Below are 18085 nucleotides of genomic sequence, written 5' to 3' on the forward strand. Positions count from 1 at the left end.
GATGTGGCATGAGTTTATTTGTGTATGTGCAATTCATGGTTGTACATGGGCTGGGATACTGCCAGGGCGCCCACGCCTAGACAGAAGGACGATTAGGGTCCTCAACCAAAGCCTTTGGCTCAAAAGCCTAACCGCAAGGCAGCGGTGTTTGGCGGGGAAATGCAAATGCATTACCATTTCTACGGAACAAGTCGCTATACGTGTTCCAACCCCCAAACTGGAGGGCCAGGAGACTGTGTTCGTCAGACCTCTAACCACTGACCAACTTGGTATGTGAGTGTCGCGGGGAACTCTCCAGTATAGCTCAATTGATCGCTGAGGTGCGCAAACCGTCACACCGTGGTAAGGTCCAGTCTCTTCTTGACGGTCCCCTCATGCACATAAACGTTGTTTCGGTGAAGACAATGAAGACTGAAATCAAGTGCTGTTCTACTGTTTTTCTTAAGTTATCCTGAAAGTGTGATGATAGGATGGACGAGCGACCTCAAGCAACATTTTTGTCGTCGTGGAAAGCCAAGTTTAAAACAGGACACATGCCGACAATTGTAAGTTTCCACTTCATTTTTAAGCCACATCGGAGGATATGGATTGTCTCGGTTGCGAAAATGGCCTGGAGACCCCATCACGGTTATGCCTAAAAAAGCATTTAGGCAGCCAGTACAGCTTTCACTAGAACTTGATTCTCTCCATATGTGCAATGCCGAACATCATTTGGAAGCCTGATTAGATGCACAAGCTTGCTTGTGCATCTGCCTAGATGCAAGATGTGGCTACTGTTTCAACTGTTTTTTGTCAGATGGCCAACGTTCTGATTTGAAGACTTTTGGTAAATTTTTGGCAACGAGCAAGCGCTTTCAAACCCTTTTGTGAATGGTGTATTTTCTGAGGCATGGGGTTGAAATTTGAAATTTTTGATTATATTTAACCTGTGCTCAAAATCCGGGAAGTATAGCATCGTTCGGATACGCTTATTTAAAATAATCGACACCACATTTGCACAAAACTTGAAGGTTCATGAGGTGAATACATAACCTAATACAGCGCAGGGCATTTCCGTCCATGCAGCGCTTGATATCTTCAAAAATGCTCTAGGCTGGTTGACGGGTTTAAATGCTCATATTTTTGCCGACGTCCAAAACACACGCTACATTCAGAAATTCTGTTGTAAACATTTCTTCTTCAATGGGGATCATAACATTACTTCGTAAGGAGACCTGTTGGCTAGCGTATAGCCCTACCGACAAACGATTGGCTGTGGATTGGCATATCTTTTATGTTTTAAAAACTACATGTTAACTACCCTGCAACTTAGGTGGGCTTTTTCAGGTCAGACTGGTCTTAGTTTGATTTAAAATTGAGCTGAGGATGCCCATGCAACAAAATTTGTAGCGTCACTTCATAACTACGAGACAGGGCGGAAGTGCTAACGTCAAATGGAACAGAGTTGAAAAAAATTAATTTTCAGCAATATTGTATTGTTGGTTGCCATCCCTAAAGGCTTTTATTTGTTTGAACAATACTGCGGGAAACAAGCCCTTGGTATTTCTTGCAGGGTTGACATCAGTCATGAACTAACACAGTAAAAGGATTAGGAAGAAGAGTGAACTCTGAGAAGCTGGATGAGAGAACGGAATTATGGAAGCACTACTTACTGTAGTCTCTTTTAAAGAGTGATCTAGCTGTAGCGTCTGCTACACATCCATGAGATAAAACAACTGCTGCACAGCAAATTGAACATAGAGACTGGTGGCCGAATCTATAACTGACATGGAGAAAATCTGGAATGCTGCCCACTTAGCTAAAACAAAGCTTCAAACCTGTTGTTCAGTGATCCTTTTTATTTCAAGCTTTTACAGCAAAGAAATGTAGTTATAGGCATTTATATCTCGGCAACCATATGTCAAGTTCAATGTAACCCAGTCAGATTAAAATGCACAAAATTGCATTACCATTTGTTTTCTCAAAAACTGATAATAAAATATAACCATATTTGCTAAACTTTTCGTATTTTTGAGTAGGTTTGTCACGTAGGACAGGTAGGTGGTTTGTAAATGTGATGAATTAGTAGGCCAAGTATGATTATAAAGACAAAAGTTACTGTAGGAGTTGAATTCAGACAAGAGTACGCACGAATACGCAATTTATTCGTATGTATTTGTTAAACAAATAGGAAAGGAGAACCGGATGCATTTCGGGCTGAATGATGTGAGGATTTACGATTCGCCACAATATGTTTTCTTCCATACTTTGTGTGTCAAAGCAAGCAGCAACGTAACGCAGAAGGAAGTACTGATTGGCCATCTTCCAGAAATTTCAAGGAATACCAGCTGAATGTCACCATGTGTATTCACTCACAAAAGTTGGACTTAACTATTTCAGATAGCTTGTATTGTCTTTGTTGGGAAAATAAAATGTATGTATCCATGGTGTTTACAAGGCACTTGTCGATCAAAGCACTATAGTAAGTGTTGGTTGATGTTAATACCTACTCAGCCAATGATAGGCGAGCACGTTTGAATTTGATCAAGTTTTGTTCCCCGAAATCCTACATTTTCAGACGCATCAAACACGGTGCGCATTCGTATTCATCAGATATGTTATAGAGGCACTGCCAGGATTGTACTGAGATTTTTTCGCATTCTGATCTGCACATAGGTGCTTCCTAATTCTGAGCACCGAGATTGAAAGCTATTCTGAAGGATCACATATATTTGTTGAATGAGGGAATATTTAAACACACAGACACACGAAAAGAGTGTAACACTGGTCGGTGACAAACATGATGCAACGGGGTAGTTAACGATTTGACCAACTTAGATTGTTCGAGCCAACCAAGAGAGCGTGGTATGGGGTTCACACTGTACAAGTCATTTGCAAGCCTTTAAAAATATCCAACATTGTACAACACATTTCTATGGAGGAAAATATCGGTAGCTCAGGTAGCGTAGATAGTCGTTGGCTTGTTTGCTGAGCTGGACAGTCAAATTGCCCCACTGACCCACCCCTACGCACAACTACGCTCCCCAATAACGCACTGATGATGTCACCTCGATTGGTGATGAAACGTTTGCATTCAAATTGTCCAGCTCAGCGAACAAGCCAACGACCGTTGTACAGCACTGTATCGTCCAGTTTTATACACCTAACCAGTGCACTGTCAGTTACAAATCCTATTCCATTGTATCTTAACGAAAGTACCATAAGTCCAGAAATGCTATCCAAAGATAATTTGTGGCTTATGCTACGCTGTCGTGATTATATTCGAAATCCCACACATGTAATCTTTCGTATTACTGTGATTTGTTTAATCAAAATTAACAATGAATTGGCAGTACGAATGAAGGTGTCAAATGATCATCTGAGTACTCTGGGATCCTTGGGTCTTCCTGGTTGAGTTGCACATGTGTTTTCATTTTCATGTGGTTAGAAACTCCAAAAGAACATGACACAACCGATAGGGATGTGAAGAATGTTACCACTTCCCATTTGGACTTCTCAGGTATTTTACTTGTCACACTTCAAGCTCATGCTGTGTGGAGTTTTTGATAAATGTTGTATCAGTCAAAGTAATGAAGCTTTACGACGGCGTGATGCTAAAATGTGCTCATTTTACTAGTGTTTCCTGGTTATGTGTACGCCTTCTCGATGGTTTTTCATAGGAACATAGAGATGGTCTTACTAAATCCCACGATACTCCTTTCCCTTCACTTTCGACTATGGCATTTTTCTTCCACTTTTACGGTAGTTGAATTCCAAATCTTTACTAGTGTCCTGTTGCTACCGACATTGTTGATGTTCATGACACTGGCGGGTACTAAACAAGATGAAAGCAGATCCTATGGAGCTAACACAAAGCCACGCACTATTCATCAATCGTCATAGTGGGTACGGTATATGTCTAGTAGAAAAAGATCACGATTCTAATTTTGTATCCACTAAACTGCCTATTTTTGTGGCGAAGTAGCAAACCACACGTTTTATTGACCTAATAGCCGTTCCTTGTATATTGCGATCTTTTAGACTAGACTCTGTATGCGGTGCATCACACCCAGAAATGGTAGCAACCAGCAACGTTTCTGGATATTCAGGCTGTAGCCTATGATCGTTCGATGTGTCATATAACTTTGGACCAAGCTTAGTAGAAAAATTAGATCATCTTTTTGTGGCATCCTCTGCAAAAATCGATACAAAGTGTGTGTGTGTTTCTGAGAATCCAAACTGAAAAACCTGGAATAAACTGGTGATATCAAAGTACAGTTTTTCAAGGCTTATCTATTTCCATTCAAAATATGAACTGAACTCAGACATGACACATCTTTATGCCCCACGTGAATCATTAATTTCTGCTCACAAACTTTGGTCAAACGTTGTTTTTCACAGGAAAATTTCGGCACGACATGCTTACAGGCACATATATAAAAAGAACAACTCAAAACCATATGCAAAAATTTTTAGAATATTTCTGGTCACATGAAGATCACATTACGTTACATATTGGTCCACGTGAAGTAGCTGTTCCGTATCATGTGTTCGGTTTACACAAAGAAGAATACGTACAACTAGCATCCTTAATGAATGTTCCTCAAATGTATCCTTCTACTTTGTTTTGAATAAGTTAAACAAAATGGTCCTCACTTCCTACGCGTGCGAAAGGCAAACTGATGCGATACAACAATTTTTGCGCAAAAGCTTTCATATTTGTCTAACACTGTGAAATGAATGTACTAGTTTATTCATTGGTGGTTGCTTGCGTCTGGATTACCTTTGTGGCAAACACGACTGACAAATGTTCCACTAATTGAAGGAAAGCTTGCCCCGAAGACAATTTCCAATTTTCTCATTGGCTTACTGCTAAAATACTACAAGAACTAGATACAATTCAGGGGAGAGTCGGATGGCTAGATTTGTTTGTCTGATATTTGTCAAGTACTTGGTCCTACGGAGGGTTAGGTTACTCACAAAATCACAATGATAGACTGGTGCGATTTCGCGTTTAAGGCCAATCTACTGCATCACAATTCGTAGACCGAATTTTTTTGGTTTGACGAGAATCTAGTCAAATAAAAACAGTGTTTGCATTCAACAATCTGAGTGCCTTTGAGTTTGTGTGTGGTTCTGAAAAAAAGAATTAATGCGTGAGATTTTGTTTTCAAGGTCTGAGAACAAACAACGTTTTCTATTTTACGCTCTAAAAGCCGCCGGAACCTTCGCCACCCTTAGATGTCCAAAACAACAACTATATATACTATAGAAGCAGTGAAATGTGCACCAAATTCAGGAGTGTAATAATGACTAAGCCTGAGAATCAATCTCCCGCTCCTTCTGGTAGCCTGTTTATTAACTGAAAAGCAGTTGGATGGTAGACATAATTCAATTTCGTTGGGCAAACAGCTCTCAGTTTTATAAGGAACTCTTCAGAAGATGGAATGTTACATTGTGAGTGCGGTGAAGTAATTTGACACTAAACTAGGAGAGGGGGCTTAAAGATTGATTTTCATAAAAAAACTTTCCGACAGATCTGGTAAAATCACCGCGATTTTTAGCTGAATGAGAAGCGAACAAAGACCACTTACTGTTTTTAGAGGGACGTAACTATTGCATTGGCAGTATGGAGGAACGCGCAAAAGACATATACAATCGCCATGCAGAATACTCAGCAAGAATAAATGTAAATATGGCGTCGCTTAGGTAGTAAACAGATAGAAAGAACCTAAATGCCTCGATCCATTACGCAAAAACGAACTCCGTTTTTTATCAACGTTCAATAAGCTAGGGAAAATACACTGGCCGTTTCGATGTACATTTGTATAAGCTCTGCACAAGGAACATTCCGTACTTGTGCTTTTTGCTATACCTGATTAGTGTCTAGGGCTACGCACCATAACATACACGAGTCAAAAATCTTCATTAAGGCACATGATCTGCATTTTTCGTAGCTCCAAGACAATGAAGAAACTTTATTTCAATGTTATTACGGTGCCATACCATTATCTTTAAGTGTTTTAGGCCTTCAGGTTACCTTGTGTAACAGAAATAAAGCTCATCACAATGCGCAACTACTATTTTATCGACTTAATCTTGCTTAATAAGAAAATCTGCTCATCTTTTCGTTTTTTTCAGTTGAACGTTTTTGTACGGGTTGGCGCTTCTTGTTAAAATTATTGAAAACAATACTTTAAAAACATGCTTTGTGATCACGTAATGCTAAAACAAGCATCGTCACCGTACACAACACTCAAGTTCAAGCTTGATAAAACTGATTCGGGATTGCAAATTTATGCGAACGTTCAGGCTATATTTACCGTCTAAAGCAGAAGCAGACTCCAAAAGCTGGCAGTACGGGCTAATTATGGCATTTCAGACTACTAGAAAACACCGATTGCATTGGTCTTCTGAACCCACTTCTAGCAATGACTACAAATTTTGCGTCAAATTATTTGATGAATGCAAAACATACGGACAAGTGACTACTTAAATTTTACCAATTTTACAAAAAATAGGAAGTCAGTTTTGCAGGTGGAATCACAAGGCATCAAAGTTGTGCAGATGACACCACGACATTTGTCCAACCAATCCAGAGATAAATTTAAGCCTCGTCTAAGCTTTCTCCTCTTCCACTGAAGAAGACCAAAGGAGAAAAAAGGTGCTTGGTATCTGATGTCTACCACGTGGTCAAAAACAAAATAAGAAAAGGATGACAGTATAAGATATACTGGACAGACCACTTGTGCTGTGTACAAAAGACAGTAAGTGCGACGCACAATTCTGAGTCAGAAGTTCTCCAGTAGCATAGCTCTGTGGTGTTCTTTTCTTTCTTGTGTCAAAGTGCATGTTTAGGAAAAACATTGTTCAAACTATAGGATGTTCACAAATACCTATTCCAATAATTTAAGTACTAGACGCTTATGTCTAGAAAAGCGAATAGTCCCACCGAATTTCTCAATAGTTAATAGAACTGTACGGGAAGGATCGTTCTGTCCCCTTAATATATACCATAATATCACACGGTTAGCAGTAATTTGGCTGGATATATTCCTGAAATCTGGGAAACCTACAGTGTTTGCTCACTTTTTCCCCGTTTTCAGGGCTCACTAACCGAGTGAGTTGATCGCCCCTGGAGCGTTGGCCCAATTCAGTATCGATGTATCTATTTTACCTGGGATTATACGGGCTCGCTGCATTATTCTGTTTACTTGGTTATATCTTCGCATGGATTGATTGGGCTCTAGGAAACCGATCAAGAAGAAGACTCGCAGTTACCCAAAACTCTACGCCAAGGACGGTTTCTTCTCACTTGGATTCGAATGGAGAAATAGCTACATGCGCACCCGCTGTGGATATCCCCGTGCAGGAACAACAACAAGCGTTTGAAGAGAAGAACACTACAGAAGGTAACTAGCTATCGATTAATTTGTGCTGCGCTGCGTGTGTTCGCATATAAAGTTAGACCGTTTACAACGTAAACACTGTTTGTTTGGTTTGAAGAAAACGGTAATCAACCAACTCCTGCTCCACTTAAGAAGATCTATGACAATGGATATGTTCAAAAACAAACATAGCTTCTGTCTACTGAGATGAAGGTGTTTCCATGTTTTCAGGATGTTTGACCACCTGGCCCGGTGAAATTTCCACGTTCACCTACCTTGGCCATACAGAATAGCTCTACCGGAAACCTATCCAGACCATGATAATGGAATATATATATACAACTGCGGCAGACCTACATACGGAACAAATGCAAATCACGCAACATTTGCACAGTTTAGAAACCGTCGTGGAAAATGCTGCGAGCATGTATCATCATCATCATCATCATCATCATCATCATCATCATCATCATCAAAGAGATCAACATCAGTAGGACACTGATGCTTTACTGTCGTACAGCCATAAAGTTCAACCATGTACATAAGTGTAATAAAGTCCTGGAGTGAAAAGAAGAGTAAAAGATTGGGTAAGAGAAGGGATTTAGTTCTGACCAATATCAAGCATTCTGATGTGCCTACACCTCCAACCGTCCAATCAGACAGCACGGACCCCACTAACATCGATTAGCTGGCATCCCTTGAAACGTTTCCATCCTGTCACAGGCGTGGTCACGGGGACCTTATACTGAAAGGCGTAAAAAACCGAAAACAACCAAACTCTTAGTAATCCCTGCCGCGCCTTTCTGTCAAGTCATGCGCTATCCACCTCGCGGTTTGCGCCATTTTGAAGGAGGCAACACTCAGGAGAGAATCTAGAGGAAGTGAATTCCATCGCACCTTGCTTATTTTCTGCTTACGCCTCCTAACGACTGTAGCTATGTGATCAAGAGGCCGAAAGGTGGATGCTGGAAAGTACAACTTTACCATTTAGATCTCCAAAGGGTACAGTGGGCACATCCAGTTGATTCTAAAAGTCAAAATTATCCAAGTTCCATAGTTTTAATTGCCTCCAGGAGTTAGATTTTGCGTCCGTCTAAATAAAAAGTCTGACATTTATAATGTGCACGTCTAACAAGCAGGCAACCAGGCATTTTAACGAACCACTGGGATACGTCTCTCCGTCTGACTCTGTCCTTGAAAAAGTGGAATAACTAAATTTAAAAAGATTGTATGAAAACTAAATATGTGGTAATATTGATTGTTTTTGGTTTTCATTTGGACTTGACAGTTACGCTAGCTTCGTACACTTGATGAATGCTACTCAACTATGCCCGGCCCCTACTTCACTTCACTGAACTTGTAGAAGTTTCTTTATGTTTTCTTACGGCGCAAGGTAGGAGACGATTGTCTAACCAGTGAAAACACTGAGTAAACGTTGCTCCAATTATTGGGGAACGGAGTACCTATCGGAAAATTAAGCAACTGGTTATGGTTGTGCAATAGGGACACAAATAATCAGTAAAGACTAAAATGCTGAGTATTTTGCCAACGACAAGTTTTTGCGGCAAATGCATTTGACGAAAGTATATTTCATAAACAAACCATAAATAAACCACTTTACGAGTGCATGCACGGTGCGCGGCAGTTTCAGCATGCAGCGCTGCTCATGTAATTACTAATGCCTGAAAACACTACTATTTGTGCACTGCAATTGATTAAGTCGGACAGAGGGCAGAAGCTAGCTTCAAAATAAGCATAAAACCACAATGTATTAAAAAACAGAGTAACCGCAAAGAGATTCACTTCTAAAAATTTTGGCAAAAGCAAGTGACCCCCAATAACGAAAGAATGTCGATAACTACGAAAATAAAAAAAGTTTCAAGAAAGTAGCCTAGTTGGTCAAAGGAATGTAACTAGGCCTACAAAATATTCTTCTCGTTAGTGCGATTACTGATTGCCTAAAAAATGTGTATCATATCCTTGCGTGACTCCACGAGCATTTTTTCGTCATTTTTATACATGCTCAATTTTAAAAGCAAGTTTAGGAAGTTATTCACTCTTCCCGGAAAACCCATGGAAGTAAACTCAGCATCCACCGGTTTCATTAAGGCTCACAAACCATTGCTTCTTTGATCAACAAACAAATTTCTCGTACATTTTTGGTGATGAGAATGTTGTTTCCAATAATAACAGTTACTCTAAAAGCCTGTATCATGACCGCAACCTATTTTCTCATCTAATAGAGTTCTCACTCGACTGGACAAAAATCTGGGAACAACCCTTGGGGACAATAAGCCGTCGTTCCTTTGCAGTAGAAGACTGGTGATCATAGTCTCAAACTTACTCAAAATACCAAACCACCTTAATTCTTCTTTCATTAGAAAGGTCTTTGGTAGTTCCACCGGTTTACATCTAGCAATTACGTCACATCAAATTGTTGATGGCAAAATTTGGCCTAGTTACTGGGCAGAACTTTTGAAAAGTTATGTGTATATTTGCTAACGTGAGTCACTAGCAAAACCCTAAATTTATTTTGCTACCACAATCCAAAAATATCAGCTGGCTAGCACTGATGATCCGGTTAGTGAACTGGACACAGAGTGCTCTAACTTATACACCCCATTCCTGGTGAATGGTCAAGTTATGCTGTTGCTCTGAAGGCTGTAAACTTAAGCTTTGTTGGAGCCAAGGAAAACACTTTTCCGGCGCCTTCGCGATCTCTGAAACTGGGTTGAAAATATTTCAGAGTACCTAACAAATCTGTATGAGATGACATACTGCCCGAAAACATATTCTGTATTCCTCATTAGTTTGATATTATCAAGCACTTTTGCACAGATTCTAAAAGCAAGTGAAATGGAATGAAACTGACAGCGAATTTCGTAGGTATGTGGATAATTGGTGCTAGTGATCTTAAACAAATACCAAGTTTATTAACAGTAGTATAAATTTCCTGGTGATCATAAATTTTGTTGGCCGTTTATGTGCAAAATTCTCATACTCTGCTAGGAAAATGCTAAAATATTCCATTCTCTAATGTGCTCTCAATGTCAGCTTACACAGTTTACAAGTTCAGACAAATTTACATCTAATTCAGCCAACACAGTACATATTCTTCCATATGTGATTATACCACCGTTATCATGTCTGTAAATTAGACTGATGGTGCATTTTTCCAAGAGATGACTTGAAAATTTGACGGACGGGTAAGGAGCGGTTTGTACCATATGGAGAATCATATGAACACTGTGCAAGACCTCGGTTTGTTTGTTTATTTATATCCATGACCGTAAAGCCTCCCTCCGCTTACAGCCAGTCTCGTCGGGCGTTTGTGTCTTGAACACACCTCACGGAGGACCTAACGAAAAAGATAAACAGCTAGAAATCGAAAAAGTATATTAGGTCTTGTAAGCAACAAACATGGAAACGGGTGCTGTGCATTTTATGCTTTAGGCGCGATTGACCGTCAGGTGCTTTTATACAACCTAAGTACTACGAACCCTTTCAAATACACCCCTGTTTAATTTTAAGCCCCGCCGCCGGACGAATGCCTATACGGCAACGGCAAAATGGAAGAATACTCACCGACCACAGATGAACAGAAAAAGTCATGGAACGAACGACGACGTGAACGAAGACAACGTTATAAGCGAGAGAAATTGCAGAAGCAAATGCAACGTGAAGAGGAAAAACGTCTTCTGTCATTAGAAGAGTCTCAGAATGAAGACAGCATGAATTCGGAAGCAGATTTAAGTGCTGGCGAAGCCGACTTTTCTGAACTTTTGAAAGAAATTCTTCAAGCTCATGAGATGTGCTCTCGTAGAGAATCCATACAGGTTACCGATCTTGACGACAAATTGTGCAACGCAAGCATACACGTAGTGGAGGTGAGTATAATTACTCTATTCTTGTGATTCATTCACTATGCAGATGCTTCTTCTTAGCTGATCCAACTTATTTCTACGGGACTGGGTTCTGGTATTATTGTTACATTTGTAATCATCACTCATCATTTTCGGGCATCTAGAGCCACCAAGATTATCTCTTTCTACACTTTTTACTTGCGCATGCATTGATGATCAAAGTTGTCTTGTCGGTACTGGTGTCTAAGTTTTTTGGATTAGAATAAGCCATCCTCAACAACATATTTATTCAAGGCAGCTAGCAAGTTCTTTTTTGTTGTCTGAACGTCAATGAGTCTTTCATGCCCAGGAAACAAAACGTTCACATCATGCATCAGAGCAAAGCTAAGTTAACTGATGGTTTCTGCAATCTCACACTGAGACAACAGTGTTTCCAGTCTTATATTAAAGGGTTTTGTTCTTTTAAACAGAGTTATCAGCCTTAAATGCAGCTGAATTATTCCCCAAATAGAGCAAAACATAACAACAAGAATGGTTTAAACATTTTCTCACATTTAGTTAGATAGGGGTTGAGCACTTCGTCAAAACATAGCATTCATTACGGCCGTACGCATTACTTCTTACGTTCAACAACTCCAGGTTGTTTTTTCATTTTCCTTGGGCCGTGCTGGTGTTTAGTATTAGGCACTGCTTGCCCCTAGTACGAGCGTTGTACGCTGACGCATGGCTCACTGACACAGTACACACATTACACTGATATCCGGCATATGTTCCAGTATGGTAGGTTTTGTCAGTCCAATGGAAAAAAATAATCCTCACCTATGATTAATTTGGTAAAAATGCACAAAATTCCACCGATTTTTAAGCAACAAAATCAAAACTCGAGTACATTATCCAAAACCACGATATGATAAAAAATATAACCGCGTCGTAGTGACAGGCGCGCAACTAAAACGGGAACACCAACCGCAGTTTTACGGGGTCTTATTCACTCAAGATCTGCATATTGAAACAAACGCAACAAACTGTAATGTGTAACAATAAAATTTGTTTGACAAGTAGTACACTATTGTCAGTCGTCTGGATGAATGAATACACACGCTAAGTTTTGCGATCAGACCACTGGTAAGCGTTTTTGACGAATAAACCGGTGGTTTGGCTGAAATATATTAGTCAGAGTAATAATTTTATCCAATCGCCATCAAAATCAATCCGGACTGTCCACATGTAGGAATAAAGTAGGGCTTAACCGGGGATTAGGGAGTTGGCGATGTGCTTACAGACAATTAATCCACTGACTGGAACTTTGAAACTGGTACTTAATTTGCATAGAGTCATCTACTGTTGCATGTAACACTTGATGAATTTTAGAAATAAAGGTGAGCCGAAAACCTCCAGTTATAATTAAATGGCAGAAACTAAGAACAGTCCTTTGAAAACCTTAAAACTGACATTGCTAAAAGGAAGGGAGATGGTTTAGTCGATGCCTTCAAATATATAGTTGTAGAGTTCACCCTGATCAATGAGGTGATCATTCAGGTGAAACATAATTTAAACGCTTTCCCGCGATGTTATATCCTACTGTCCCTATTGGAAAGTTTGCGGAAAATTCAAGCATTGTTAGATAGTGAAGGTGCACTTTTGATGATTTCGATAAGTTGGATTAGTGCAAGTGGGCTTCCTCAATCTCATAGGCAAAACACACCTGGAAAATATTTTTCTGAATCATATTTCTTAAAACCCACCAAGCAGTTTTCGGAAATGAGCATTTGGATGTTGAAAAATACGAACTAAAACACCTGTTATTGCGTGTGGTATGGTAATTTGTTAGTTGCCGTGTCCCAAAAGAAACAATTCTCCTAAAGGGTGTATTTAGCCTCAACTTTCACATTTAGACAGTGTTAGGTATACACCAGGTGATTAAATGCGTTCCATGTCCACACGGCTGTGGGCACGTAAATATGCATGAACTTTATTCCGTTCCACCTCCAGCATAAGTTTTCCCCAGTGACACTGTGAGGCATTTCTGTGCGCCCAAAACACAACAAGAAAATTTACTCCATGTACCATTTCAGGGAAATGCATTGTTCCATTGCGTCAGTAATTGCAAGGCCAGAACCAGCCAGAAAATAGTTGGTAATGACAAATTTCGGAATCTTCAGTGGACGTTTCCTCCTGTAAAGAAGTCAATCTATGCTGCAGGCCCGGGAAGCGCTGTACGGGAATTACAAGGTTATTTGGAATCGTTGATAGTACGCACCTGACCAAACTTCACGAGGTTTCGAATACGCGGCTTCGGATAGTAGTTGACAAATTTTCGGCTAACGCATACTGATCAGCATTGTGATTAGCTTGCAGTTAGACAAGATATAGCATCATTCTTTCATTATTTATGGAATTCGCATACAGGCTGTCTGATTAAGAACTACTGAGAAGGAGAAACATTGTGTTAGGTGGACCTTGGTGACCACCAGACATCTATTTTCTTCAGCGGCTAGGCTTTACGAGCACTTCTTATTAAGTCATGTCGCATTTGCTACAGCTTTTTTAAGAACGCGTTTCAAAATTGATGCGGCTGGTTAGTGTCCTTTAGTTTTAAGAAGGTAAATTTTCCCATCATTAATCCGTCTAGTATTGTGACGCCTAAAAACTCCTCTGACCCAATTAATGCCTGGATCTCTGTGCATAATTTTGATTTGAAATGCTTGCATCCTTCAGTTATTCCATAAGGTCCAAAAAGCCACCTATTTCGAACATTAAACCAAACCATTTTTAACTCAGGGTCTATAACAGCTTTGCATAGCTTCTTGGTTTAGGTGATCAGAGGTCCTTTTAAGGAGTTGATCAAATATGAGCCGTCCAACATTTAATCTCTAGCATTCCCAGATAAGAACCAGCAAAAAATAAGTTCCCGTTTTTTGGCAGCATGTCCAATTAATCTTGGTATGTATTTGTTTTTCGTCCTTACTCCAGTCTGCAGAATGTGTCACGTCTCTGCACATTAGAATGACGTCTAGTTTCGTTATAAAACATGCACAGAGTCGAATGTACACTTTTGCGAAATGCACTGAGCAAAGTGAAGCACGCAGCAACCAACCCACATTTAAAAGAGCACAACAAACAGGGCCTAACTTTTAAAGAGTTTGCAGTCAAAGCAACTGCTGAATACGCACGTGCTTCCTTCATACTGGACTGAGTCACATATACGTGTCGGCTGGATAAGCCATACAAAATCATCTTTTCTAAGATCAAACTGTTGTCCTTTATTTAACCATAATTGCACACATAGTCCTATTGCATTGTTTGTTCAATAAAGGACCTTAAGATAGACTTATTTAGAGAATGAGTTGAATACAAATACACTCGAAACAATAATTAATTTATACAGCCACTGACTTTTACTATACCATTTGCAATCATAAAATTATAATTAGTGAACCAGAAAAATACAATTTCATACGTGTTGTGTTTTAATTCCTGTACGACCTAGTCACACTAACATTTCTAAGGATAAGGCAATTTGATTACCTCGCCACCCGATCTATCACTTATTGTTTAATAATATTAAAAATTTATTGTTAATTTATTTGTTCCGTCCTAGTAAAGACCAGTGTAAGTGCATATTCCACAAAGTTTAAGGGCTATCTGTTTAACCTAGCACCAAATATTTCCTGTATTTGTTTATTCACTACTACCAACACCTAATACTGCTGCCTTCGAAACCACATTTCGAGCGCTGGCCGTTTGTTGGTATTTTGTTTCGAAGATCCAATGAGGAACGCCCACCTACCTAGAGCCATTCCTGTTTCCCTCCATTTCTGCACAAATTTGTAAAAAGAAAACAACCAGTTTTGATTGTTCTGGGGGCTTAAACAAGACGCTTAAACCTATGAATTCACAAGCGTTGCTCCCACGCTACCGGTAAATTTGTAAGGTTATTACCTATCGGTCAAATAGTAAGAACTTCCAAAAGCAGTACACAAAACACTTGTGGGATGAAACCCACAAAACGTGTGACATTCACCAGCAATGACTCTAACTGACAGAATTACCAAAGAAGCATGAAGCTGAAGAATGAACAAAAATGACGATGAACGTAAAAGTTAACAGGAAGAAGAAATTACTTCTTCTATGAGCTAATGCAACGATGGATACCGCTAATGAACGGTGCGAATAGATTATGTTTGATAGTCAAACTCCACTCCGCATCTGATAGAAGGTGAAGTTTATTGCGGATGCTGTGGAACCGCTTTGCATTGCTTGTTCACTATTGTGTAGTAGTCAATGAATATCCAGCAAAGTTTAAGGGGACGCGTGGAAAGACTATGTGCATATGGGACTTTTACTTTCCTCTCTAACTTGTAACTGCCCAGCCCGTGTTCGTCAGTAGATAACTTCAACCATTACTTAAGACCAAAAATAAACCTGGAGGAAAATTGGAATTGCTGTCCAATAACGCTGGGAACATTTATATTGTACAAAATCCTATTTTTCTATCCGCCCCACGCAATCCACAAAACTATTCTGAGATAAAATTTCGTGCTAAAAGGGCACAATGTGATCGTAAAGTGTTCTAGAGGTTACTCAAATTAAGGAATTAACATCAAAATAGAGGGTGTGGAACCGTCATTTGTGGCTTATTGTGCTCTTAATTTATTGGAAGTTGCTGTCTGCCGCCAACTGTTGTTGTCGAATTTTGTCGGATTGCTTCAAACTGTAAGCCCTTATGACAGCTTGCTTAACCATCAGTGAGAACCAGTTAGATTAAATCACTCATGCACCGTTGAAGTGCATTGTTGTTTCAGCGGGAAAATTAATGACAGAAATACTACTAGGAAGATTTGGGATCCAGCAATCTCAAGTGCATCAAGTTACACGTGTACCTCACTGAAAGTGCAATAGTCTGTTTCTTGTTGGTTTATTCTGTGTTCCCCATGATTTTGGTAGCAAAAGGACAGAGATGAATAGTACACACTGTAGCTGGAGGGCGCAGAAACACGTGCTGTACTAACGTTATTTACGCGACCAAAAACAATGCGTTCGTTGGGAGCTTTCATCCAGATTTCTCCATTTGTCGAAAACAATCAGCTCAGGTTAAGTGTGTGGCGAGCGCTTGGACGTAAATTGTGCCCGCGTTTTAAGAAACAAGCATCAAGCATGGTCCGAAGTTGATTGGCAGATGCACAGATTCGCTTAACAGAACATCAGGTTTTATTCGGAAAACCCACTTCAATCGATAAAAGAAACTGCGTAGGTTTGGAACGGGTTTGTGTGAATGTGATCAATCGAATGAAACACATTAGACATTATTAGTGATTGTAGATAAAATAGGTTCCGTGAAAGACATTGAGATCGGCTTGTAAAAGAGAAACCTGTGATCTATTTGCTTATATATGTCTTTAAGATAAAACCTTGAAATTACAACGCCATGGCAGTTTCGTACCATGTGTTTTTAGCAGAAACGCTGAATTTGTATAGATCTACATCCAACTATCACTTAAACAATCCTGGGCACGTTTTAGTACATCGAAATGTTTTGTTACTGTGGTTTATTCAAATATAAAGTACTCAAACGTCAAACAAAACACAAAATGGCTCATTGATGGCCGGATGTCATATCTATCTCAAAGATTTTGAGTTTACTTATTAACTGAAAGTGGCTATAAATTACGCATTTGTGCTTTTATTTCATAGACTGTCCAATAATAGGTTGCAAAAGGGACAACATTACAGACAATATAAGCCATAGCAAGATTACTTTTCCCACGAAGTTATGGCTGATATCTATGTAAGATTACAATCCTCTACAGAACAGTGTGCTAACTACTGTCTCCCAAGCACTAGGATGATTTACTTAGACAGGCACCTTTTACGTGACAAAAATTTCTGTTTTTGGCGCGCAAAAAAACGAACTTTCCATATTTTTCCATGTTTGGTGGATTAGGAAAACGTATCGGTTTACTGTTCTATATCCAACCGTTTTGTATAATCCATCGGTCAGTCTTGACTCAAAATTAACAAAACAGTAGTGTCCCTCGCTTGCTTGTACGCAGCTCTTCAAACCAGCAGACCATTAAAGGAAATCGATGGAAAAATTCCAGCTTAAAAGAGAAGAAAATATCTCCAAAGACAGATGGTTATATTAGTTGGACGTAGATAAGTTTGCTTTGAGTTTTCTTTCACACAATAAGTCTCGCGGTTTCACTGGAACAGTTAAAATCATGGGATGAATATTCTGATTGAAGAAGTCCTATATGACGGAAAATAAAGGATAAAACAAGTAACAGTTTGAAGTAGTAATTAAAATCCGTTAGTTTTAAACACCACCTGTGATCAAGAACATGAATCTCTAGTTTTTAAAAATCCATCCTAATACGACCAAGGATTGCATGCATTTTAAGCGTGTGCATGGCTAAATTTGGAAATTACACTATGCATATAACGTGAGCAATTAAATAGCACCTACAGAGGGGACATTACGGAAAAAAGGTTATTTCACACAATATTTTGTTTTATCTGGCGTAGAAAATAAAAACATAGCAATGTGCTGCATCTTTCAGCCAAAAAGGACCACTACCACACTGGAGTGAATCCCGGTGAGAAGGAAATACACTGTGTTACTGTCTAGAGTATTTTTCTAAAGACTTTGTCATCAAAAATTTTTCCATGATGTCACCGTGCAGTGTTCATCGTCCGAGAAACTTCTGGTTGTGAGGAATATGTGGGATAAATTAACACAGCAGGAAGAACGTCACTAGTCGTCAATACTTCATTTTTTGTCAACAGACTCGGACCCGAAATTCCCACAACACAGAGGTATAACGACAAAATGTATAAAGTGTTGTTTTACGAGGG

General features: G+C 39.4%; 1 protein-coding gene across 1 annotated transcript in view; it reads left to right on the forward strand.

Annotated features, from left to right (window-relative positions):
• T265_00256 (hypothetical protein) overlaps nt 1-18085 on the forward strand; it is a gene marked incomplete at both ends in the record, with an annotated part of 38295 nt that overhangs the window by 19000 nt on the left and 1210 nt on the right. The window contains 2 exons of the mRNA XM_009163964.1: nt 7086-7391; nt 10899-11281. Coding sequence (XP_009162228.1) covers nt 7142-7391; nt 10899-11281 — 633 coding nt within the window. The remainder of the gene's footprint in view (nt 1-7085; nt 7392-10898; nt 11282-18085) is intronic.

The sequence above is a fragment of the Opisthorchis viverrini genome, assembly GCF_000715545.1.
Source record: "Opisthorchis viverrini unplaced genomic scaffold opera_v5_2, whole genome shotgun sequence".
Taxonomy (NCBI): Eukaryota; Metazoa; Platyhelminthes; class Trematoda; order Opisthorchiida; family Opisthorchiidae; genus Opisthorchis; species Opisthorchis viverrini.